The sequence below is a fragment of the Cinclus cinclus genome, chromosome 11 (assembly GCF_963662255.1).
Source record: "Cinclus cinclus chromosome 11, bCinCin1.1, whole genome shotgun sequence".
Classification (NCBI taxonomy): Eukaryota; Metazoa; Chordata; class Aves; order Passeriformes; family Cinclidae; genus Cinclus; species Cinclus cinclus.
Genome location: NC_085056.1, coordinates 20885664 through 20909282, shown reverse-complemented (window position 1 = coordinate 20909282; position 23619 = coordinate 20885664). Strand labels below are relative to the sequence as shown.

Below are 23619 nucleotides of genomic sequence, written 5' to 3'. Positions count from 1 at the left end.
AACAAAGTCCCTCGCTCTCTCAGAGCCTCTCTTTTCATCCATATAAAACCTTGAATGTCACTGAAGGGGTTCGGTGTCTCAATTAATTGATTTCCTTTGGAAGTGCTCTGGGATGCTCTTGTGAAAGACAGAGTAGGGAACAGGCCAGGTCCAAAATGGAAGAAACAAAGAGTGATGCTGGTAACACGTAGCTGCAAACCAGCATTGTCTCCCCTTCCCAGGGAAGTCCTGCAGTGGGCACTCCGTGATCTTTATCTGCCTCCCCCGAGCAGCTCAGGGGTAGGAAAAGCCAGTTGAGGTGCCTGGTGGATTCTCCCTCAGTTTTGGCAGAGGCTTTGAGCCAGGGGGTTCTTCTGAGGGGTGCTGGCTTTCCAAAACTCTCCTGAGCTTGCAAGTGTACAGTAAAACTACCTGCTGTGCCAGTGAACAAGTTATCCTCTCATTGATTTGGGACCCCCGTGGTTTGGGGTCAGCACTTGCTGGGGAGCTGCTGCTGCTCCTCCCCAAGTGCTTTGCTCTCCTGCACTCAGACTTCTCTCTGCAAATGCGTGGTTTATTAAATGATCTGCTGGCTTTGTCTCTCCCTGTGGATGCAGGCAGTGCTATTTTCTGCAGCCACTGACAGAGGTATCGCTGGAAAACTTCATTGAGGAGAAGAATATAGAGCAGGAGAAGGGCTATTGTGAAGATAAAACTGCCCTTGTGAGCCACACAGTCCAGGAGGAGATGGCAAAGGTGCAAGAAGACCCCATGCTGTTCTCCGATGACATTTTTTCCATTGAACCAGTGGTAAGTGATAGCATTTTCCTCCTCTTCCTCCTCCCTCTCTTCCTCCTCCCACCCTCCCTCCCAATCCTCCTGGATGCTGATGCACTCACTCAGCAGATCCTCAGGTGGATCCATGTGCTGGGAGGAAAGACATCATGTCTCTGGTGGGGCTGCAGAGCTCGCTGCTAAAAGCAGTTCTGCCCTGCAGGCTCAAGGCAGGGAGCCTGACAAGGCTGAGCTCTGCTGCCAGGGCTCCAGCTCAAGGGCACTCGTTGCGTGTCCTTGCACTGTCCACAGGGACCAGTTCTTGTAGGTACGTGGTGTGCAGGGTTTAGCAGAGGGTGTTGGAGCTCTGCCAGTTCCCATCTTGACCTGAAGCATGCAATGGTTTGCTGGGAAAAGGAGGCCAAATTCAGCCCAAGGTTAATCCTAGAAATGCCAATCCCTTCCTGCATCCATGACTTGCACTATTTCTGAGTCTCCCTTCCTGTGTCATCTGTGAGCCTGGACTCAAGGCTGGAAGGTCTAAATGGGCCTTTTGAGTTCTCTTGCACACAGGGACAGAAAGCCTTTCCTGTTTGTGCAAGCAAACCCCCATGTCCTCCCATCTGCCAGAGCCCTGATTCTGAGTATTGGTATGGTGAGAGATGATGAATGCCTGGTGCCTGCACAGTGCAAAATCCCTTCTCATCCTGGAGTAAACCCTAGAATAATGCCAACCTCCGCTTTCTTTCAGAACACGTGAAACTATTCTTTTTATTTCCAAGGAAGGGGATCATGTTCTCTTCTTGAGAAGAGCCACCAGTGCACAATGGCAGTTCCACACTGCTGTAGCTGACAGCAGCATGATGTGACCAAGAGCTTGTGTCAGAGCAGTAGGATTGTTGTGGAGAGTGGGAGCTGATCAGCTGAGCATTAACACACACTTCCAGCACTGTGTTGAGCTGGGTTTGGAGTGTTTCCTTGGGCTCCTTGTGTTGTTCATTCATCATTGATACTCTAAATAAAGGCTTAGAGGACTGAGGTTGAAAACAAGAAATGTGAAGTTGGAAGATTAACGTTTTGCTGTCTCTTTGTGCCTTAGGAGGGAGAAATTGGGCCGAACTGTTGCACCAAAATCAAGGTGACCTTTAAACCTGTAGAAGCACTGGAGTATCGAAGTGTGGCTTACTGCAACATCTCAGGTACAGCTCCTTTCCCCTGCTTGTCTCACCCACAGTGAAGCCATGGTGCAAGCCTGAGCCCGCTGGGCTCCCCTGTAACTGCTGGGAAGAGTCCCTGCTCAGCAAGGCAGAGCTGGCACATTCCCACTGTCCCTGCAGCTTCCAGGGAGTCTCTCGTGCAAGGCCATGGCTCAGAACACCTGTGTCTGGATTACTGATCCCAGAACAAGCCAGGCAGTGCAGGGAGACGTTTTCATGCCATGACTTTGCCAGCATTTCCACAAAGGCCAAAGAGCTACAGAGCAGAACAGCTTTAGTGAACCAGCACTAAGCCCCTCTAGACCACTGACCTCCAGGATGGGTCCATTTGACATGGATCCATCATCAGGCAGTAGGAGCTGAGTTAGAAATGTGCTCCCTGCCCCTGGATCACATCCCACTGCCCAGACACCAGCAGACCAGAGGTGGCTGAGCCCTGCTGAGCCCAGGGTGTTTGTAGAAGGACCACCCTCAGCCAGCAGCTTCTTCTCTCCCTGTGTGGGAATTGTCGCCTTGCAGCTCTGTCTGTGGAAATAGAACAGAGTGCCGAGTGTCAGAAGTTGAGGGCTTTGGCAACAAAGTTGTGTGCTACTGGGCTAGACAGTTTGGCAGTTGCCAAACCATGAGCTTTGTGCCTTCATTGAATGGATTTCAAAGCTCCTCTAAGTGCATGGGAAAGAAGCCATAGAATCATAGTATGTTAATGATATTAAGGATGGAATGGACCTTAGTGGCAAGACCAGGTAGCTCCAAGCCCCATCCAGCCTGGCTTTGAACACTTTGGGGCTGGAACCTCCACAACTCTCCTGGGGAACCTGCTCCAGTGTCTCCCCACCCTCACAGTACAAAATTTCTTCCTAATATCTAACCTAAACTTCCTTTCTTTCAATTTTCCCCATTACTTCTTGGCCTGTCACTACAAGACATCAGGGATGTTTTAAACTCGGCAGATGGGTGGCTAAAATTGGAAAGCAGCCCAAGGAATGGCTTAGAAATTGGAAGTCAGCCCCAAGGAATATCTCACAAGGGAAGAGAAGAGTCCAGATCTTCTCCTGTAGCAACAGGAGCTGGTTGCATCTAGCTCAGAGTCAGGGACTAGCATTGAGGCAGCCTGGAAAATGCAGTATAACAGAGAGAATTATTGTACTGAAATGGACATCTCTCCCCAGGCCGAGAGAGCAGGCTGCCCCTGCACCTCATAGGGGAAGGCCAAGGACCCTTCGTTGAACTCAGCTCTCATACACTGAACCTTGGGAACATTTTTGTCAACACCCCCTACGTCTATGAGGTGAGCAGCAGGCCTAGGGATGGATCCTGATGGCTCCTGAGGCAGCAGCAAGCCTGGTGGATCTGTGGAATTCCTGCCAACCTGGCTAGTTGTGAGCAGGGAATATTTGATGTACTGGTCAAATCTGGGAGGTCAGGAAGGTGTGTCTGTTGTTCATGAAACCCCAATCCCTGCTTTTGTGTGGCCTTCCTTGGGGATCAGCTGGGAGGCTTCCTGCAAAACAGCCCCCTGGCATATGAAACCAGCACTGGGTTCAAAAAGCTGCATGTTCAGAGGCTTTTGTGGCAGCTCCAGACACAAGGCACCTTTGTACTGAGCTGTTCAGAAGCAGCTGGAACAAACTGGCTACGTTTGAGCTTCGGTCCATTGCAAACGATTTTCAGTCAGGTGTCTCCTGCTTATTCCTGGAAGTCACAGGAAAGCCATCCAGCCCTCTGGCTCAGTGCTGGCCCTTTCAAAGGGCTTGGCAGTTCTTCCCTTGCTGACCAGTCCCGCACCACACTTCAGCCTTGGTGCATCTCTGACTCTAGAAAGAGAAGAGTGTTCCTAGGAATAAAGCAAAGGATTTTTCTACCTATTTGCCTTCCCCCTCCCCGCCACAGTAGTGTCAAGTTTGCAAAAGAAAACGGAGAACAACTAAAAGAGGTAAAAAATGAGGCACTACATCATGCTAGACACTTTCAAGAGCTTGGCTGTGGAAGAGAAAGACATGCTGAGTTTTCTTACCAAAAGATGGTGCTGTCTATACATTTTGATGCTGATGCCTCATTTTCAATGTATTGTTTTCATGATATGGGACAAGGTGAATGAGTAGATGGTACTGCTGGAGCTCTGTTAACTGGGGCAGCAGCAGCAGCTCTGTGGTGATTCACTGTGCAGCTGCAATCACCCCATGCTGCTCTCAGGGCCAGGTCTGAATGAGCTTGCTGATGCTGACCAGAGGTGGACTGCTCTGTGTCCATGGGATAGCCCCAGAGTGACTCTGGTTATGTGGAGTTACCACTGCTTTGCATGAAAACCCAAAGGCAGAACTTGTCCTGTTGTATTTTTTTGATTTCTGCCATTCAGCAGCACAAAGCATCTTCTGCTGCTTTTTCTGGGTGTTAATTGTGTCATTAGACAACAATTCACACAAAGGGAAGACTGCACGTGCATTTCCGTTTTGCTTTCTTGCTGCTGCAGGTGAAACTGATTAACCAAGCACCTATTGATGCTCCCTTCACCTATATCTGTACAACTGCAAACGTGGGCTACTGCTTCAAGTTTGCACCTGAGGAGGGCATCATTGCACCAGGTGGGATCCAGACCATCCAGATCTCCTTCAATGCCACCGTACTGGGGAGGTTTGAGGAAGAATTCCAGTTCAGTGTGGCTGGATCTCCTACGCCTGCAATCCTGACAATCAAGTAAGGACTCTGGGAGCTTGCTGGGCACATCTGTAGCTGTCTCTGGGACATCCCCCACCGACCTCATTTTGGGGTCAGGAAGAGAAGAAAAGTGCTGCCTGAGGTCCTCATCTCTCCTCTGATTGTGGCATTGCCTTAGGGGGGAGGTGCCTGCTGCCCTGTGTGCTACCTGAGAGCTGGAATGACACCTCCCTGCAGGGATCTCCCTCTGCCTTGGGCCATAGCAGGCAGTGGGAGGGATCAGCTTTGGGCAGTAGCTGCTCTGGGATGTCCCACCTGAACACCCAGCAAGGCTCCCAGGGCTTTGGAGATGGGCCAGCCTGGGTGATTCTGCACCAGCAGCAGTGATTTTAAAAACTTCTGTGAATAATCCATCCCAAATGGGCAGCAGCAGCCTCACCTCTCATGGTCATGCTGTGGGGGACAATCTGTGCTCCCAACTCCTGTGCAGAGAGTGCTCTGGTACCTCCTTTCCACAGCCAGGAAAGGGCTGATCCCGTGGGCTGGTGCCATTGCAAGAGATAATCCTGGTCCAGTAGAAGGGAGAAGGGGTGATAACAGGGGAGGCCGAGCTCAGTCCTCAGGACCACAGCAGCATGAGGGCTTGTCCCTGCTAGCCCGAGCCATGTGCTGGAAGGATGATGTAGTGTAAGCAGGAAAGCTGATGCTGGCTGCACTGGAGCTTTGGAGCTGGGCTGTTGCTGTTGGGAGGCCCTGGATCAAGGCAGCAAAGAAACAAAAACAATCTGCAGTCCATTATACCAATGAGATAAGGGAGATGGATAAAAAAGGACAAGCAAGTGATCACTTAGCAAGAGAAAAGTGGTGAGTAGGTCTTCCCACAGTAGAGAAACAATTATGCTGGCTTTGTCTTTGGAGTACTGCTTTTTTATTTTGGAAATTAAGAGGGAACCATCCACCATCGAATGATTGATTCTCCTCTGTCCCTCCCCCAAAGTGGTCACAGGATGTTATTGCATAAGCAGCTTTCTCCTTGAGCAAGGGCAGGTGTGCCCTGTTGAGGTGTGTAGAGCAGAGCCAGTGGCAGTCCCGTGAACACAACAGAAGGCACAGTTCACTGGTCCTGGATTTTTAACCAAAGGCCGAGTGGGCATTGATTGGCATCAGCCATGAAATAAACTCGTGAGTGTTGTGCAGCTTCAAGTGCTGATTTCAGTGGATGTTGGGGCCTGTCTGCTGAGTTCAAGCACAGCTGAGGTGGTGTGGTAGATTCAGGACATCCACGTCCTGAACGGATGAAGTGCAGTAGCTGTTGGCTGTGCCAGCTGGTGCACTTGTGACAAGCTGATCCTTTCCTGAAGCGATGCACTTCACTGGGCTCCTCTGAGAACGAGCTGTGCTTTTTGGAGCCCCGAGCACACTTGCTAAAAACAAAAAGTTGCTGACAAAACAGGCGAAGGGCAGGTCTTTGTATGGAAATCCGAGGAAAGTTTTATTGGGTCTTGAAGGCAGTCCAGGGACAAAGACAAAACTGGGTTGAAGGCAAAGGGTTAGCTATGGGACGAAAGAGGCGCGTCCTGAGGATCAAGGTCCTATAGGGACAGGGAAAAGCAGTGCAGAGGAGGGGCAGCCAACCAGGGGAACCAACAGGGTAACAGGGCTGGAGCAATATGGGCATATCAGGAGCAATAGCGATCAGGAGAAGGGAGAACATTCTAGGAGGAATAGCAATGAGGTGAACAGGGGCTGGACAGGGGTGGAACAACTCTACAAGCCAAGAGAACTTCAGACATCAGCATGTGCCTGCAAAGGCCAATGGGAGGGAGGTACTTCTCACCCCAGCCTGGAGGGGTGTTTCTCCCTGCCTGCTCCTGCCCCTCCAGAGCTGAAGCGGCACAGCCCCAGTGGCTGGCTCCTGAGCCTCCGTGCTTTCCTCTAGGATTCATCTGTTGACTGGGTAGAATTGTTGCTGCTGTTTCCAGAGAATTCTTGAGGCTCCCTTGACTCCATGTCTCAAAACTCTGTAATGATTGTGTAGGTTAAAATCTGCTGAGAAAGTTCCTCCATGGGAACACCAGTTACAGTTAAGAAGCAGCAAAGCAGGGAACCTGTGGCTGGAAAGGCTGGTTACAGAAGTTTGTGGGGACACCTTTATGTCTGTCATCTTACAGATGGGGAAACTGAGGCACAGAGCCATGTCTGGGTGTGTGTTCAGGGTCCTTCATGGGACCACCAGCAACTTGGGGGCTTTTCCTGCCTGCCCTGTGCCCGAACCCCATCCGTGGCTGTGGCTGCTAGCCACTTGGGCTTTAGCTGCCTCCTGTCCACATGACACTGTGCTGAGCACATGGTGGTGTGTTGATCTGAAACCCACAGTGCCCCCGACTAGGTTTTCTGCCCCCAAGCCACTACAGCCAGACACTTTGCAATTGCCTTTAACCAAGCCATTTCCTCCTCATCGCAGGGGACATGTCTGTGAACCGACTGTACACTTCAACGTCGATGAGCTCGACTTCGGTGACATTTCCTTTGGTGAGTGTTCCCTGGGCTTAGACACAGCATGAGGGATCTGTGCATTCCAAAGTGGACCACTTGAACGTGAAGGCATCCGTCACTCATGTTCTACCACTGCAGCAGCCTCTTCAGGGTGTGAACTCCAGGGCTGCTTGTGCCTCAGGTAGCATTTTGCCATTGTGAGATCAAATAGTACCAGGGAATAGAAAGGCATTATTTTCTGGTGTCTCCATCCTGGTGTAAAAGACAAGATGTCTGCCAAGAAAGGAGGGAATCTTGCTGAATGGGAAGATGACTCCCTCCCTCCAAATTATTGTACCTGTGGAATTCCAGGGCTTCCAGGCAAAACTATGGGAAAAGGAATGACAGTTCTTTACTAGAATATAGCAGAACAGCACAAACAACAAGGCAGTAACAGAAGTTTCTAACCTGCCAAGTACTGTTTTTCCACTTTGGTATAGTTATGATCACAGGCAGGAGGAGCTGTGGGATCTGGCAGGGCAGTGATCCCCTCCCAGCTGGCAGGGAAGGTGTGGGAAGGGAAGGTGTGGGAAGGCGTGGGAAGGCGTGGGAAGGCGTGGGAAGGCGTGGGAAGGCGTGGGAAGGGAAGGGAAGGGAAGGGAAGGGAAGGGAAGGGAAGGGAAGGGAAGGGAAGGGAAGGGAAGGGAAGGGAAGGGAAGGGAAGGGAAGGGAAGGGAAGGGAAGGGAAGGGAAGGGAAGGGAAGGGAAGGGAAGGGAAGGGAAGGGAAGGGAAGGGAAGGGAAGGTGTGGGAAGGGAAGGGAAGGTGTGGGAAGGGAAGGGAAGGTGTGGGAAGGTGTGGGAAGGTGTGGGAAGGGAAGGGAAGGGAAGGGAAGGGAAGGGAAGGGAAGGGAAGGGAAGGGAAGGGAAGGGAAGAAGGAAGGGAAGGTGTGGGAAGGTGTGGGAAGGTGTGGGAAGGTGTGGGAAGGTGTGGGAAGGTGTGGGAAGGTGTGGGAAGGGAAGGGAAGGGAAGGGAAGGGAAGGGAAGGGAAGGGAAGGGAAGGGAAGGGAAGGGAAGGGAAGGGAAGGGAAGGGAAGGGAAGGGAAGGGAAGGGAAGGGAAGGGAAGGGAAGGGAAGGGAAGGGAAGGGAAGGGAAGGGAAGGGAAGGGAAGGGAAGGGAAGGTGTGGGAAGGGAAGGGAAGGGAAGGGAAGGGAAGGGAAGGGAAGGGAAGGGAAGGGAAGGGAAGGGAAGGGAAGGGAAGGGAAGGGAAGAAGGAAGGGAAGAAGGAAGGAACTGTGCAAACTCACGGGCAGCAGGGGATCTCCGCAGTGCCAAACAGCAGCAGGCAGAAGCAGGGAAGGCAGGCGAGTTTGATGATGGTGCTGAGCTGCAGCCTAGTGAAGTGCTGGGGACAAGCACTCAACCTCCCACAGCACCACACGGCTGAGCTTCCCCATCCCCGAGTGGAAGGAAGGAAAGGTCCGCTCCCTGCAAAACCTCAGGTCCCACTTCAAAACTGCCCATGGCATCATGCCATAACTCCCAAAAAACCATGAACAGAAAAACCCACCCCCCCACAGCCAAAACCCCCCAAACCCCTATCCCCTTCCCAGACCGAGAGGGAAATTCACTACAAAGGCTAAACCCATAACAATGAAGTTCATGAACTTTTCAAGAAAACTAATTGCCTTTCTTGAGCTGCTTATTCCCGACTCTACATCACCCCTGAGGCACTTGTTAAGTTGCTTTTTGAATCAATGAAGCAAGAAAGGCAACAGGTTCTGTAATAGCAGATTCTTGCTGCTTAATCCGATTTCATTCCTGAGGTCTCTTCAGCTGAAGGCAGCTGTTGTAGTTTTGCTTCTTTTTAACTGTTGATTGCTGTCTGCATGTGGTGACCTCAGTCTCATTGGAGGTTTTGAAATCTGTGTTTGTCCTTCTTGTGGCCTCTCTTGCCTCCCTGCTGGAGTCACTGCTGGAGCTGGCACTGATCACTGTTGATGTGCACAAAGAAGCCCTGGGCTGTGCCCGCAGTTGTTTTTTCCCCCCATCTGTGTTCAAATGACTCTTGGTGAGCAGGCCTGGAGAGAAGTCTCCTCCCCACCGAGCTGGCCAGCCAAGCCAGACGTCCACTGCAGAGCAGGTTGTGGCTGGTGTCCGGGCTCTGCAGGACATCCTCACCGTAGCAGCGTGCACTAGAGGGTGAAGTGCCGCTACCTTCCTGAAAAGTGCCTTTAGTAGAAGGCGGTCAGGCAGGCACACAAACACACACTAAGTCCACACGGCCGCAAGGAGCAGAAAGGAGCCCACGAAGAAAAGACGAGAGGGATCCTCTGTATGGAGTTCTGATGGAGGTTTATTGTAGCCACACACCAAAGGGGTCCAGGAGCAGAAGAGCCAGAAAAAAGGAGGGTCGAGGCTTAAGTACAAGGCAAGAGGGGGCAGAGTAGAACACGAGGGTCCAAGGGGCTGAGAGCACAGGGGCGATACAAAGGTGGGGCAAAGGGCAACAACCAACAAAGAAATGGGGGTGGAACACTGTGGAAAATTTGGGCCAATGGGTAAAGAGGGAAAGGAGAACTTTGCAGAACTGGGGAGGACATTAGGGATGACATAACTGGGGTACATTAACATAGAGGAGCAAAGAATTGTGGGGAGAATCCCTTTTTGTCACCCTGGGTTAAATGCCCTTTAGACGTCTCCTTGTCTTTCCTTCCAGGGCATGGAGATTGGTATCTCCCTGGCAGGCCCCTGGGTCTCCACGCCACACCATGTGTGGCTGTATCTCTGGCTTTCCAGCAGGGAAAGCAAATCTCAGAGCTAAAGCGGGGTAAACACTTGCAGGCAGCAATCACAGGGAGCAGCACGGGTGTGATGTCCGGGTTTTTTGGGATGAGGTGGGACATGTTACTAATTGCTAATCTCAAAGCAAGGCTCGGGTTTGCCTCCAGCTGAGTGGGCTCTGAGATGTCACGTGCTCAGTGTGTTTGGCCCAAACCAAGAGATGCCTTAAGGATCCTGCAGAGAGAAACTGCATTAGGGTGCTTTGCATCATATTCTAGTTCCTGATTCCATCCTCACTTTCTTTGATGTAGCTTCTCTCAATGACGACTCACTGTTTATGTATCTTAAAAATTGTGAGAGTGTTGGCAGACTTAACAGGGAATTTTACAGCTTGGATTTTCAGAGTAAATGCTTGGTGTGGGTGCACACTCATCAGTGGGAAATAACTGGTGCTGGTTTGGGGCAGGTGAGGGAGCTTCTCCCCATCAGAGAGAAGCTTGCAATACTCAGCAGGGCTAAGAGTGGGCATTTTCAAGGCTGCAGTCTGGAATCAGCGTCAAAGAGAACTAAATGACAATTAATTTCTCATGCAGCTTCTCGGTGAGCTGTAGTTCAGACAATAAAGAGCTGAACTCCAATGACACTTTAATCCTACCAGGATATGCACACCAGGAGTCATGACATAACTGGTGCCTAAATGGAATTTTATGTCCTTTTCCTAGGCTTTCCCTACACCATGACCTGTCGCCTCACTAACCCCTCCCCAGCATCCCTGAGGTTCAAGCTCCGCATGTCTGACGATGGCACTCAGCCTGCTGTTAGTAGCTTTGATCAAATACAAAAGCAGAGTGACCCATCCTGGAGGCAGGGAATTCATTTTTATGTGGAGCCAAGGGAGTTTACAATGAATCCCAGCCAAGGGACCATCGCTCCCCAGGGACACCAGGATATCAAGGTATGGGAAGAATCCAGCTGAAGCTTCACTGCAGTGTGGGAGGGCTTTAGATCTGCTGCCAGCTTTGAGCATCGTGTGAGTGAGATCTGCACTGGCGTGAGGCCTCTGTTAGCTGGGTTAATCGGGACGCTCCTGAAGAAGCACTGTTTTGTTTCCAAAATCGTACGCCGAGATCACATACAAACAAAAAACTCTGTAGCTATGAACTGCCCAGCACCTGCTGGGCCACACTTTGCCCTCAACTTCCTGCTGTAAATCTGATTCTGTGCAAGTCAGCAGATTTCCTCTGCATTTATGTCATTGTAGTGAGATGAAAAATTTGCCCCTTAATTTGAATACAGTGGTGTGTAGAGCTTTCGTCTAATGTTTTAATTTAGTTGACCTATACCCTGATAGCAAGGTGTGTTTAACAAATCTGGTATCGCCAGGAGTCTTTTGTTACTCTCAGAGACTGTGCTCTACACATGGAGCAGCAGAAGAATTAAGGCAAAATCCTCCTTCTCCTTTAGCATGAAAAAAGAACTGGAGGATACCACACGTGGGTAACGAGCTTTTGTAAGGAGGAATTTACTCCTCTCCTCTCCTCTCCTCTCCTCTCCTCTCCTCTCCTCTCCTCTCCTCTCCTCTCCTCTCCTCTCCTCTCCTCTCCTCTCCTCTCCTCTCCTCTCCCACCAGGTGACCCTGTGTTCCAACACCGTGATGGATTTCTGCCGGAGAATGCTGGTGGACCTGGAGGGTATTGGCAATGGAGTGGCATCAGTGACCATCATGGCCAGGTACCAGCACTTCCCTGGCCTCCCCCAGCACGCTGCCTTGACCTGGATTTTCTGGCTGGAGCTGCCAAGGAGACGTGTTGTTTAATGACCTCATGTTCTGCCCAGCCGGATGAGAGAACAGCAGTGCTTGGAAAGCAGCCTGTGCTGAAAAGCACCCCTGCTCACAGCCCAGCATGGTCCTGGGCCTTTTTCTAAAGGGACCAGGAATGATGTGATTTATTGGCCTGGTTTTTGGTGCTTGAAGTGGAAGAAATTTCCCGGGGGACTCCTCTCGTCCTTCCTGCAAGAGGTGGAGTTGTGCTGGGTTGTAACCAACCTGCACTGGTTTGGGACACACCAAGCAGCTTGCTGAGAGTCAGGGCCTGCTTCTGTTAATGAGGGCACGTGACCGTGGGGAAGTGGCTCACAGCAAGAGTGGTGAGGGCAGGATCTTACAAGGGGGAAACAGCCCTTGAAGTGACAGCCCAGCTCTTGTTTTTCTCCTTGCCTCTGCTTCCCATTTTGAGCGTTAATGTTCTCAGACTAAAACCAAAAGTTGTTCTTGCTGCAGCTGCATTCCATTCTGCTATGCTGCCGCAGGCGTCAGTTTAATGACAAGAGAGATGCAGTTCCCTGGTGCTGTTCCCTCTCCCAGGCAGAGCCATCCAGTCAATGCCTGGGCTGCATTTTTTTTAAGCACGTGCAACTGGAAACAGGCATAGACCTGTGGACTGAAGGACTGAGGGAGATGTAGGAACTGGGAAGGGGTGATCACCCACTCTGCAGGACAGGTGGTGTCTCATGCCCTCCAAGGTTAGGGCAAATTGTTGAGTTCTCAGGCAGGGCAACAGTGCCAAGGGAGAGAAGGGAGTCATTTTTATTGAGACACTAGAGTCGTGTGTTCCTTGAGCCTTGGTGAGCACTGCTCCTTGTTGGGAAGGTTCCCCCAGAGCTCATGGATCACTGGAACTGTTACAGGAGTCCTTGTAAGCCTTCTTGAGTAAAGGAGGGGCTGAGGCAGCTGTGGGACAGCTGTGCTCTGCTTGGGGCACTTGGCAGTCTCTGGGTGCTGCCTCTCAGGATTTGCCCCTCCTTGACAGGACTGCTTGAGTGGGAAGACTTTGAAGGCAATTTATCAGTGTCGGGCTGTTAAACGTCTATTTGACAGTGACAAACGTGTTATGCTCCATTTCACAATCTTCGAGGGTAAACGTTCCCCATCCTCTCAGTATCTCTGATTCCCCTGGGGTCATCTCATTGCCCAGATGTCTCGTTCCTGAGCTGCGAGTGTACCCTCACGTCCTGCTGCACGATGAGTGCCGCCTCAAGGTGCCCTACGAGAGGAAGTTCCTCGTTGTGAATAACACCGACCTTCCTGGCTGCTACGGGCTTATTCCCCAGGTTTGGCATCACATGCGCCTCCTTCTTGCAAATATTACTGAGGAGATTATTGCAGGGGAAAAGGGTTTGGATAAGTCCTTGCTGGTTTCTATTCAGTCTTAAAGATCTGCTGAGAACAGGATCCTACCTGAATGTAAACTTTAGGATGCAGTGTAATCTCCTGAGGAAACAGTTTATGTTTTAGTCTTCAGGGTCTTTTCTTGTGGGACACCTTAGAGGGCTGTGAAAAGCTGCTGCACACACAGACACCCATGCCTGTGTTGGCAGCCTCCTTGCAGGTCCCCCTGAGGATGCTATGCCTACAATTCTTGCATCTTGTTTCTGCCTTTTATCTTTGCCCTGGGGATTTTTAAAAATGTGTGTAAGTTGCCGTTGTGGTGGATGTTAAGGAGTTTGAAATTTCTTGAGAGGTCCCTCCTAAATTGCATTTGATTCTGTCCCTTCTAGAAACGCAAGGAGGACACTCCTGTGTTCTACTCCAGCCCCAAACCCTGTGGGATTGTCCAGCCTCACAGCATCGCAGAGATTCCAGTTACAATCGAAGTCCAAACATTGGGCGAGCATCGCACCAGTGTTCTTATCAGCGTGTTTGGGGATGAGAGAAACCCACGGGTGAGTGCAAGGGGAGATGTGTGCCTTTGTGCAACTCGTCCTGGCAGGCTGCAAAGGGTATGGGGATTGTTCTGGGGAAACCAGGCACAGGCTGCTTTGGAGGACAGGAGGGATTGGTGGCATAAACAGCTCATGCCTTATAGGTGGTAATCTCAGTGTCTGACACAGAAAGTAGCTCATCTAAGCTGGAATCGAGGATAATTCTAGTTAATTAACCTTTCAAATGCTAGTAACTTTGGAAACATCTGTTATAAAATGTCTTGTCATCTCTCTGAGCACAAAAGAAGATGTCAGAAGACTTCTGGGAACCTTGAGCTTTCTCTGAAAGAAAGGAAATGTGACATTTGAAGAGTTGTTGCAAGGATTTCAACTTCCATTAAAACCTATGCAAATGAGGATGCCAAATTCCCTGGATGGCACCAATCATCTGAACCTGGGCCACTGTGGCACTGCACAGAAATCAGTCACCAGGAAGGACTGGCAGTGCAGGCTGTGCCAGTGAACCTGAAGTTGGACAAAACAGTTGTTTCAACTCTCAGGCTGCTTACCTTTTAAGCTGAGTCTCTCCCCACCACAATAACTAGTTGTTCAACTGTCTGCCTGGTCTTAACCTGACATTTCTTCCAAAGCTTTTCCCTTGGGGCCAATAATTTGTACTTCGAAGGTTTGTCTTTACCTTGACCCTTTTGAATTAGGAGGTGAATGTGTAACTTTGTTTTCTTTTCCAAAAGCCCAGCATTTCAGCAGGAGAGTGGTAGCTGTCCCTAAAGAAGTAACTTAGGCAGTGTTGAGCTGCTTAAGCTTTTCTAGGTTTCCCTGTTGAGGTTTGTTTTGGTTTTTCAAAAAATCTTTCTTGCTTGCTTCCTGGAACAGAGACAAGAATTACAGAGCACTGGACAGCTGGCAGACATCTACCCGAGTCCAAGGCTGATAGAGTTTGGCATGATCCCAGCACTACAGCCTAATTCACAAACTTTTACCCTCTTCAACAAACGTCTTGTCCCTACAGACTTCAGGGCAGAGATAGTAAGTATCTGTGGGGCTGTTTTCCAGGGAAATTGACTGGTCAGTAGCAACCATTACTTGGTTTTTAGATGCAAGCTAGATCGCCCTGTGTGAGAGGAGGCAAGATACTCCAATATTCCATCTGAGCGAGGCAAGAGAAACCTGGTTCTGGAGGTTTTAGCTGGGGCACCCCTCAGTGAAATCAGGGGCAGAGATGCTGGAGCACAAATTAGTCTGGGTTGTGTTGACAAGTTCTCCCTTAATTTTACGGAAGGCCTTTAGCTGGGTGTGTCACAGTTTTGGAGCTCTGAGATCAAGAGAAACCTGTGGTCCTTTGCTCCCCGGAGCGCATGGATCGCCGTAATGGTTTCCCTACATTTCCCTAGGGGTTCCATCTATCCATTTGCTTTGTGCCAAACTGCTGTTACTAGAGGAGGGCAGGCTACAAGGTCTGTCCTCAGACTGCTTGCGGGGAGGCAATTTTCACAGCTCCTGTGGGTCGAGCCAGTTGGGCTGTCCACACAAAGACATGTCTGGGGGTTGTGCACCCCCACATCCTATGGTCTCTGTGCCTGACACGGTGCCAGAGCTGCTCAGCCAGCTCCCGACCCCATGCCCAGAGTGGCTGCTCCCCAACCAACGCTGGGCTGGGTAGCAGGAGGGCAGGGCTTGCTCTCTACAGCACACAGATACGTGGAAGCGTGGAGGACAGAGGCAAAGAGAAGACAGGGATCTTCCCTGTGGAACCCAAGGCAGCCTATTCCAAGGAAGGCCCAGGCACAATAGACACAGACACTGAGTGTGCAGGAACTTTTATACAGGGGAGGTTCTAGGGGAGGGTACAAATCCTCAAGCAATAGGGGGAAGATTGGGGAGGAGCACAAGGCAGGGTTTACAATGCTTTAACCAATGAGGAAACACAGGGGGAGGGAGCAATTCAAACAAACCCATGGGGCTTCAAAGCTTAGAGGATTGCCCAAGGGGATTTCCAAAGCAGGGGCTTGGCACAAGGAGGGATTGACAGCTTGGCAGGGGGAAGGGCAAAGAACATTCCACAGCAAGGGGCAGGTACAATGTGGGATTGACAATTCAGGAGGAGGAGGGACAGAGAACATTCTGTAACAAAGGGGAGGTCTTAGGGAAGATTGACAACTGGGTAGGAGGGTACAACTTGGACTAGACCAGCAATAGAGGGGGGAACAGGGGCAAACCATTAAAGAAAAAACACACCGCAACATGTGCCGCTGAAGAGCATCTTTGGGGACCAGCTGCAGAGAAAGGCAGCTCCTCAATATGTGGAGGTTGCATTGGGCAGAAGGAGCTGGGGCTACTCCCCAGGCAGGGGGAGCAGGGCTGGTGCAGCCAGTGGAGGGCTTGTAGGCTGGGGCTGGGACTGGGGGGATGACTGATGGAGGGGGTGATCTGTGAGCAGCTTGAGATTTGTTCTTCTTCACGTTGGGTGTGTTGAACTTGTGGAGCTGGTTAAAACCTGATACTACGGACTTGTTTGAGTCTGTGGATAAAGCATCAGGCCGTGTGGGAGAGTCCAGGCTCAGCCTCCTGGGCCAAGGAGGAGGGCCGTGAACTTTCCTCTTGCTGCTTTTCCAGCTGTTTGGGGATAAATGTAACCTTAAAGTGAGGGATTTTTCCAGGACAGCTTTCTCTAGCTCCACAATGAAATTCTGCTTTCAGCCTGTGCAGGGAGCAATGCACCTTGGCTGGGTGGGCCTGGCGTGTCAAGGATGGGTTTCACAAGCTCGTACCAGGGCCGGACCTGCAGAGCTGTGTCCGTGCAGCTGTGCTGCTGCAAGGCCTTTCCTCCCTGCCTGGGGCAGCTTCCCACTCTCTTGCCCAATCCATGAAGTCCATGAGAAAGCAGATGAAGAGAAGAGTGGTGGGAAGAGTGGGCCATGTCCACACGGCGCATGTTATCCAGTTTCCTTTTTGCTTCCTGCTTTTCTGCCCTGCTGTAACCATTCAGAGGTGACTTTTCCAAAGCAGAGGGCACTGGGGCGCCTCTCTACAGCTGATGATAAGTGGGAAGTGAGGGCTTCAGTCCTTCAGGGGATGTTGAGAAGCACTGATGGCCCTTTGGGAAAGAACAGTTTGGTGCTGGGGTTTTGCTGAACTGGTTTTGCGGAGTTAATTCTTCAGGCTCTCCGCAGTATCCTCCAGCTCTGTGGTTTCTGGAGTGGGATTTGAGCAGTCCTGGCTTCCTCTGGCCTCGAGCCTTCGTAAGAAGCCACGAGAGACAAAGCAGCTTTCCTTGGCACATAGTGCAGAGAAAGACTGGGGAAGGAACAGTCTCCTGTGGAGGAGTGTCCCGTCGGTCGGGCAAAACTGGGATAATTAGGAGAGTCTGTTAAAGGAGGGGGAAATACAGGTTGTATAAGCTCTGCTGTTTCCCGATACTATAGCTTAAATTTAGGGAAATTAAGCCCTTACGATTTTTTATCCTCCCCTCTTTAGTCTTTCCTTTTCTTATATCCCCCAGAACACCAGGGTGTGTCATTTCCATCCTAAATGCGTAATATGCTTTTCTTACAGGCCTGCAAACCCCACTGCTATGTCATTGAACCCAGAGAAGGAGTGATCCCCGCTACGGGTGATATTCCTGTGACCATCACAGCAACCTTGGATGACACTGGGATTTTTGCTGACACTATTCAGCTTTTCATTGGGAACAGCCTTTGGACCACCTTCATGGTGCTGGCTGTGGGCACCGGCACCACAATTGTCATGGACAAACCATTCGTCCCAGAGCTCAGCTTGGGACACCAGTTCAGGTAGGAGATCTCTCCACTGCCACCTCTCCTCCTGTCTCAACAAGGAGCAGTTTTGCTGTAGTTCTTCAGAAAAGATCTTCTTCAGTTTACAAGCCCTGACACCTTCCCCAAAGGCAGAGACTCCTTTAGAAACATGGGATGGCCAGTTGAATGTTGTTAGATACCCTCAAAAGCCACAGAAAGGGAAACCAGTTGCTAAATGACCAGTGAATTGTCTTTAGTTCTCATACATTGTCCTGACTTGACCAAGTAATGCTCTCACAGAACAAAAGGTTCTGAAATGGTGCCCGGATGAGGCAGTCCCTCCATGTGGCTGAGGGACCAAGGGAAGATGGCATCACAGCCTTCCCTTCCAAAATGGTGCCTCTCAGGCAAGCAGGGGCCCTGGGAACAAAGAGACAAGAAAGAGGGTGAGAACCCCCAGCAGGAGGGCAGGAGCTCTCAGAGCAGTTCCAGAGGCAGATGGAAACTTGCTGGTTTGTGTGGGGTCCACAGCACCGCTGCTGCCGCTTCCTTGTGTTGTTCGTGGGCTCTGCTGCTGCCCTGCTCTGCCCAGGACCTCGCTTGGTTTTTTGCTGCCAGCAGAGTTTGCAAAGTTCACTTTAAAACAGCTTCTAATTGCGAAATGGATACCAGTGCAAAAGTTTCTACAAATGGCTACCAGTGCAATCCAAAGGTGCTATGAACCTGGAGGAGAGTCCCTGCTGCCCTGGTTTCCGGTCCTGGAGCAGGCAGATCATTTTTACCAGCTTGCTGGGATCATCCAGAAAGTGCCTCTGAGCTGGCTTTTAAAAATGCCTGCAATCACACCCCCACACACAAAAGGTCCCCAAGTGCAGGATCTCAAAGATTCAGTAACGGTTTTGGACCTACAATACAATTATACAATATACAGTCACAGTATGAAGCACCCCAGAACAAGCATTTTGGAGGAAAAACCAGGGCCTGAAGGGCACCTTATCAGACACTGTTTCTGATCCATATTAAGAGTTGGAAATGCAGACAGTCTCCAAGCTATTAACACCTCAGACTGCTCACTGGGAGCACTCTGTTGACCAAGGAAATAGCTACTCCCATACTGTTTTCCATCCTGGCCTCTATTCTAGGCTCGTTCCCTGTATTTGTCGGTTCAAAGTAACAAACAGGGGCCACCATTTCCATCGGCTCTTCTGGAGTGTGGAATGTCACAGCCCCCCTAAGAAGAAGGGCCAGAGCATCCCAGCCCTCAGTAGCCCCCTGGCCGAAGATGATTGCCAGAGCCCCAAAGGCACCAGCCCCGTGTTTGGGCTGGAGCCACTGTCGATGGAGCTGCAGCCGGGCGAGTCTGTGGACATGGTGCTGCGAGGCTTCTCCCCCATCGAGCAGGTGAGGTCCCCACCAAGGGCTGAGCCTGGGGAGCCATCAGATGCCCTCCCCGGGGCTTGTTCCACATTCCTTGACACTTGCCTGGGGAAATGAGCAGGGGCCTTCAAGAAACTGGTTTAAGGCCACACGTTCCTGTGGCAGCACCAGTTGCTTTCCTTGCTGGCCACCATCAGACCAGCTAAGGCTTTCTTGTGATTCCACAGCTACAAAACCCAGGGCTGATCCCAAAGCAGGGGCGGAAGGAAATGTTGCCCTTTTGAGGCAAACAGTGTTTCATGCTTAGTCAGCAAAGAAGGGCAGAGAAATAACTTACAGTTAGACTAGGAGCCCAAAAAGAAAGTGAATTAAAAAAGTGCCAAGCGGTTTATCTGGGGTAAAAGCAGAATAAAAATTAAGCCGTGTAAAGGGAGGGAGTTTCTCACAGGTGCCTTTTGTGGTTTTTGAGTGCACTGTTAGGGACAACTGAGTGGAGAATAAAGAAGCTACTTCACAGCAAGAAAAAGGCACAGTGGCCATAACTCTAAGGCAACAATAGGGCCTGTGGTGGGTGGTGGGTGCTGAGCCAGGGCAGGGCATTGTCTGGATGCTCTGCCACCACCCAGCAATGACAAGAGACCCTTGCATGCAGGAGGTGCAGGTTTATGTGATGTGTGAAGCTGTCACTGGGACAGCCAGCAGGACAGAGAAGATAATAGAAACAACCATTACCTGCAAGTTTATTGATCCCTCCATAGAAATATCAGCCAGACAATTCTCTTTCTGGGTGGAGAAGGTAAGTTTCTGGATTGCATCCTGACATTTAACAGCATGGCTGAGGGGGGGGGGGGTGTGTGTGCTTGTGTTAAAGCCCCTCTTTACCCTTCCTGAGGCACTTTGTGAAGTGAGTGAAGATACTTTTAGGGATGAGAGTGATATTTAACTTCCCCAACGTAAAATTGCAGTTACAGCTTCACTGCCATTGGGGATTGTGGCCACTTCCAGAGAAATGCCAGTCTCTCTGCTCAGTGTAAAGGGAGGTTTTTCAGGAACCTCCAAGGCACAGGGATGTCTGTACCCCGATGCTGTAGGGAGGCTGGGAAAAATGGAGATTCCTGTGAATTCCTCAGGCTGACAAGGAAAAACCCATCATCTCCTGTGTCTCTTTGCCTTCTCTGCTGTTGGCATGGATGCTTTATGACATAGCTATTTGGTATAGCTCTGTGCATTTCCCTGAGCCTCACCTGCTTCAAAGGACCCCCAGACATCCTGCAGCTGCAGCGATGATAACACTGAGGCAGAGCAGGTGTCCTTTAGTCTCTGGATCCCAACTCCAGCATCACCTTTTCCTCTCCTGCCAGTTGTCTGAAAAAGAGAGGATGTTTCATTATTTGGTGTCTGTGGTTTCAGGCCTCTCTTCCAATTCCTAGGCTTCCACTGAAGTACAGAATCCCTGGAACAGGCAGTTCAGGTGTAACTAGAAGCTTTTCAGCTCTCCCTGATTCTGCCTGGCTTCTGCTTGATGCCACACACACAAACTGATTCATTGCATGCCATGGCACAGCACCTGCCTGATATCAGTACATGCAGAACTAGTTTCCCAAACTCTCTGGTTTCTGTAAACCGTGCAGGAAGCCCATCACAATGGATAGAGAGGAAGGAGGAGCCTAGGCTGCTCATAGCTTTGAGACCAGACACTGTGTCCCTGTAGCAGGGGCTGCAGGACACATGTTGCAGATGAACTGCTTTGATGAGGCTGCTAGAGCCATTAAGGTTGCAAGAAATGTCTGTATGTGAGTGATGACCATCTACTGCTGTTCTGCCCAACAGAGAGACAAAACTGGAGACAAATGGTCTGGATTGACTTTTTTGATTTAGATCTTGTTTAAGCAGTTGCCTCCTCTCAGGGGGCTATTCCCTCATCCATGTGTGGGAGTGTTTCCCTGTCCCCCAGGGAATGCTGTGGTTCTAAACATGAAAAGCATCTGCTTTAAAGACAAATGTCCTGGAAGGGTAGAAACAAATAGAAAGGGTAAATAGGGATGTATGCACTTCTGGGGCTGAAAACTGTGAGATGCAGCAGAAGCAGAAGGAGGTCTGTGGCTAGCTGAGGCTTCTTTTTCCTTGTCTCCCGTTTCCATAGAAACCCAGTGATGATGTCCTGACTCTGCAGTACAAGCCTTTGGCTTTAAAGAACACCTGCTTGCTGCCACTCGACCTTATGCTGGACTTGGAGCAGCCGTTTCTGCTCTGCGATGCGGACCAGCAGCCCCTCCCGGATGGCCAGGTGAGCAGCCCTGGACTCCTCCAGTGGGGTCTGAAGAGGAGGGATGTGGTGGTGCCTTTCTGTTGGGAGAGCCTTGAGTCAAGAAGTTTATTCTGTAGTGTCAGCAGTGGATTGGCCTGAGCTGCATCAGCAGAGCTGCTGAAGGAATCAAAATCTTATCTGAATTGAGAAGGTCCATCCTGGCTTTAAGGCACAAGGAGAAGGAGCAGGCAACTAGGTCTGGGCCAGCCATGCAGTAAAGGTGTCTCCTGGAAAGCATCCCAGCTCTCCAGCAGCCACCCCCTTGTCTTGCTGCTGAGCACAGAAACATGGGCTTGAGGGAATCCTGGACTAGACTGCTGTGGCTGCAGTCACAGTGTTGCTGTAAAGAAATGCACGATGAACCAAGAAGCCCATGCTGCGAATCACACTTCAAGCATTTACTGTTTCAGCTGTGAGACCTTGGGACGTCATCACACGGGTGATTAATTACTGTTCATCTCCTTGCAGCCTGTGACAGTGGATGTAGGACAGACCTGTCATCTCTACATTGCATTTGACCCATCTTATAAACTGGATTTTCATAGCTGGAAGGAAGAGAAGGTTCTGAAGATAAACATGGTCAACGGCCATCCTTATGTGGAGTGTATCACCCTTCAAGGAGAAGTCCACTTCCCCAATCTCCAAATCCAGCCCTGCACCCTGGAGTTTGGCTGCATCCTGGCTGGCACTGCAGAAGGGCGTTCTCTGGAGATAACCAACTGCAGCCCACTGCCTGTCCAGTACCACTGGTCATTCCATTCAGACGGCCAGGTGAACAGGCTGAGGTATGTGCACCTTTGCTCTCCCCTTGAAGCTCTTCTTCCTGGTGTCCTGTTTCTGCTTTGCAAAGAACAAAGCTGTTTGCCTAGGATCTGACGGACTGCTTCTGACTTTTCCTTTTGTAAGTAGCAGTGACCAGCCGTGGTCAAGCTGGATGCTCAGGGAATTGGTTTTCCACCAATTTTATACTTCCTGGGGCAAACCCGTAGTGGTTTCCCTTGGGAAGGAAAGCTAAAGCTGGGCTGAAAGCTGCTTTCTGAGACCTCTGTGGCCTGAGGCAATGTCCACCTTGATGAAGGGCCCCTAGTCCCAGCTCCCACAGTGCTTCTGGGGGGCCCTTTTGACCCCTCTGCTTTGGGATGGGTTCTCTTTGCAGGAGCTCCTGTCTGCTCCTTATCTTCCTCCCTTGCATTGTGCTGGAGGATGCCCAGAAAGTCCCAACACCAGAGAAAGAGCTACTTAGAGCCTGGGCTGATGCTGAACATCTTGTTACCTTCCCTTTCCTTCTTTTCTGAAGCAACTCCTTTAGTGTCAGGATGATTTCTTTCACAGGGCTCTGCTTTCAGTGGACACCTTGGATTCTCCACTCCCTTTTTTTGGTGACACTTATTACTATTTTTAACTTTTCCCCACTGCAACATGTCCCTTATGGGGACTGTACTGCTTGACAGCAGGACTTGTTCATCACATCATCTCCTATCCCTGCCTCCGAGAGAGTTTCTACTTTAGAGTGAAAAATGTCATTGTCTGGGCACCATGGTCCTGAGAAGTTGCCTCAAACCATTCATTAAAACTAAAGACAGTAGAACAGATGATTAGGGGGCTCTTGGGGGTTATGATGAGAGAGCCCCTCATCCAGAAATAAAACCCAGCTTTAGATAACAAGCTACAAAGCTAAAGACAGGGCTTCTTTGGGGAGCAGGTCATTATAGGCACTGAATGCCGGTCTGGGAATGGAACATCCAGGTTGTGTTTGACTGTGTGGGGAGCACTTGCAGCTCGGCAGGGTGACAGGCAGGCATGGCTCAACTGTGTCTCTGACGTGGCATTAGAAACACAAGCAGAGTTACCCTGAGCACCTGCTTCAATTTAAAATGGGGAATGTGACCTGAGTCACCTGGGAGTGTTGGAAAATATCATCCACCCCCCCCCCCAAGAGTGTCAGGGAAACATCCCTGATAAATACCTGGTAGAGCTGCAGAGTTTCTGACGTTGGGCACTGGGGAGGGGGCTGTGCTGGCTCATCACTGGCCAGGTGTGCCCCTTGGTGCCTCAGATCTCACCTTCTTGGCTTGCCTTCTCTGTCTTTTCCTCTCCCACTGTGCTTTTTGCATCCCCACAAGGTGTTAATCCCCATCCTCTGGAGTTCCTCAATGCAAGCAGTTGCAGCTGCCTGCACCACTGCTACCAGTATCATCCCTGGGCTGTCTTTAGAACAGAGCTGCTCCAGCCTGGATTGAGAAGGGCTGGATCAAAGCCTTTCTCAGTTCAACGCACCAGCACCCACCCAGCAGCTGCATCCTGACCAGGAGCTATTCGTGCAGGTGTCCCTTCCTCCCATGGCAGGTCCCTGTTCATAGTTACATTATTTTCCAGGCATGAGCGTTGCCCACCTAAGTTCAAACCCCAACCACCAAAGGAGAAGAGAACCTGCTTGGATTACTCGGCATCTCAAAGGAGACGCTTCAAGATTAGAAATGGGGAGGACCCAGCCACAGCCCTCAGAGAATCGTGGGTGCCTGCCCAGTCTTTAGGAGCAGAGGTAGATTTTCTTGTACACCTACTGCTTGTG

At 50.6% G+C, this 23619-nt stretch overlaps 1 protein-coding gene across 1 annotated transcript in view; it reads left to right on the top strand.

Moving 5' to 3' along the window:
* Positions 1-23619, top strand: part of LOC134048155 (hydrocephalus-inducing protein homolog) — a 75410-nt gene that overhangs the window by 16545 nt on the left and 35246 nt on the right. Inside the window, exons 10-25 of the mRNA XM_062499755.1 lie at positions 597-789; positions 1853-1952; positions 3140-3258; positions 4441-4664; positions 7090-7157; positions 10607-10701; positions 11515-11615; positions 12860-12995; positions 13443-13607; positions 17160-17398; positions 18505-18763; positions 19047-19077; positions 19435-19535; positions 20883-21026; positions 21516-21832; positions 23394-23558. Coding sequence (XP_062355739.1) covers positions 597-789; positions 1853-1952; positions 3140-3258; positions 4441-4664; positions 7090-7157; positions 10607-10701; positions 11515-11615; positions 12860-12995; positions 13443-13607; positions 17160-17398; positions 18505-18763; positions 19047-19077; positions 19435-19535; positions 20883-21026; positions 21516-21832; positions 23394-23558 — 2457 coding nt within the window. The remainder of the gene's footprint in view (positions 1-596; positions 790-1852; positions 1953-3139; positions 3259-4440; positions 4665-7089; positions 7158-10606; positions 10702-11514; positions 11616-12859; positions 12996-13442; positions 13608-17159; positions 17399-18504; positions 18764-19046; positions 19078-19434; positions 19536-20882; positions 21027-21515; positions 21833-23393; positions 23559-23619) is intronic.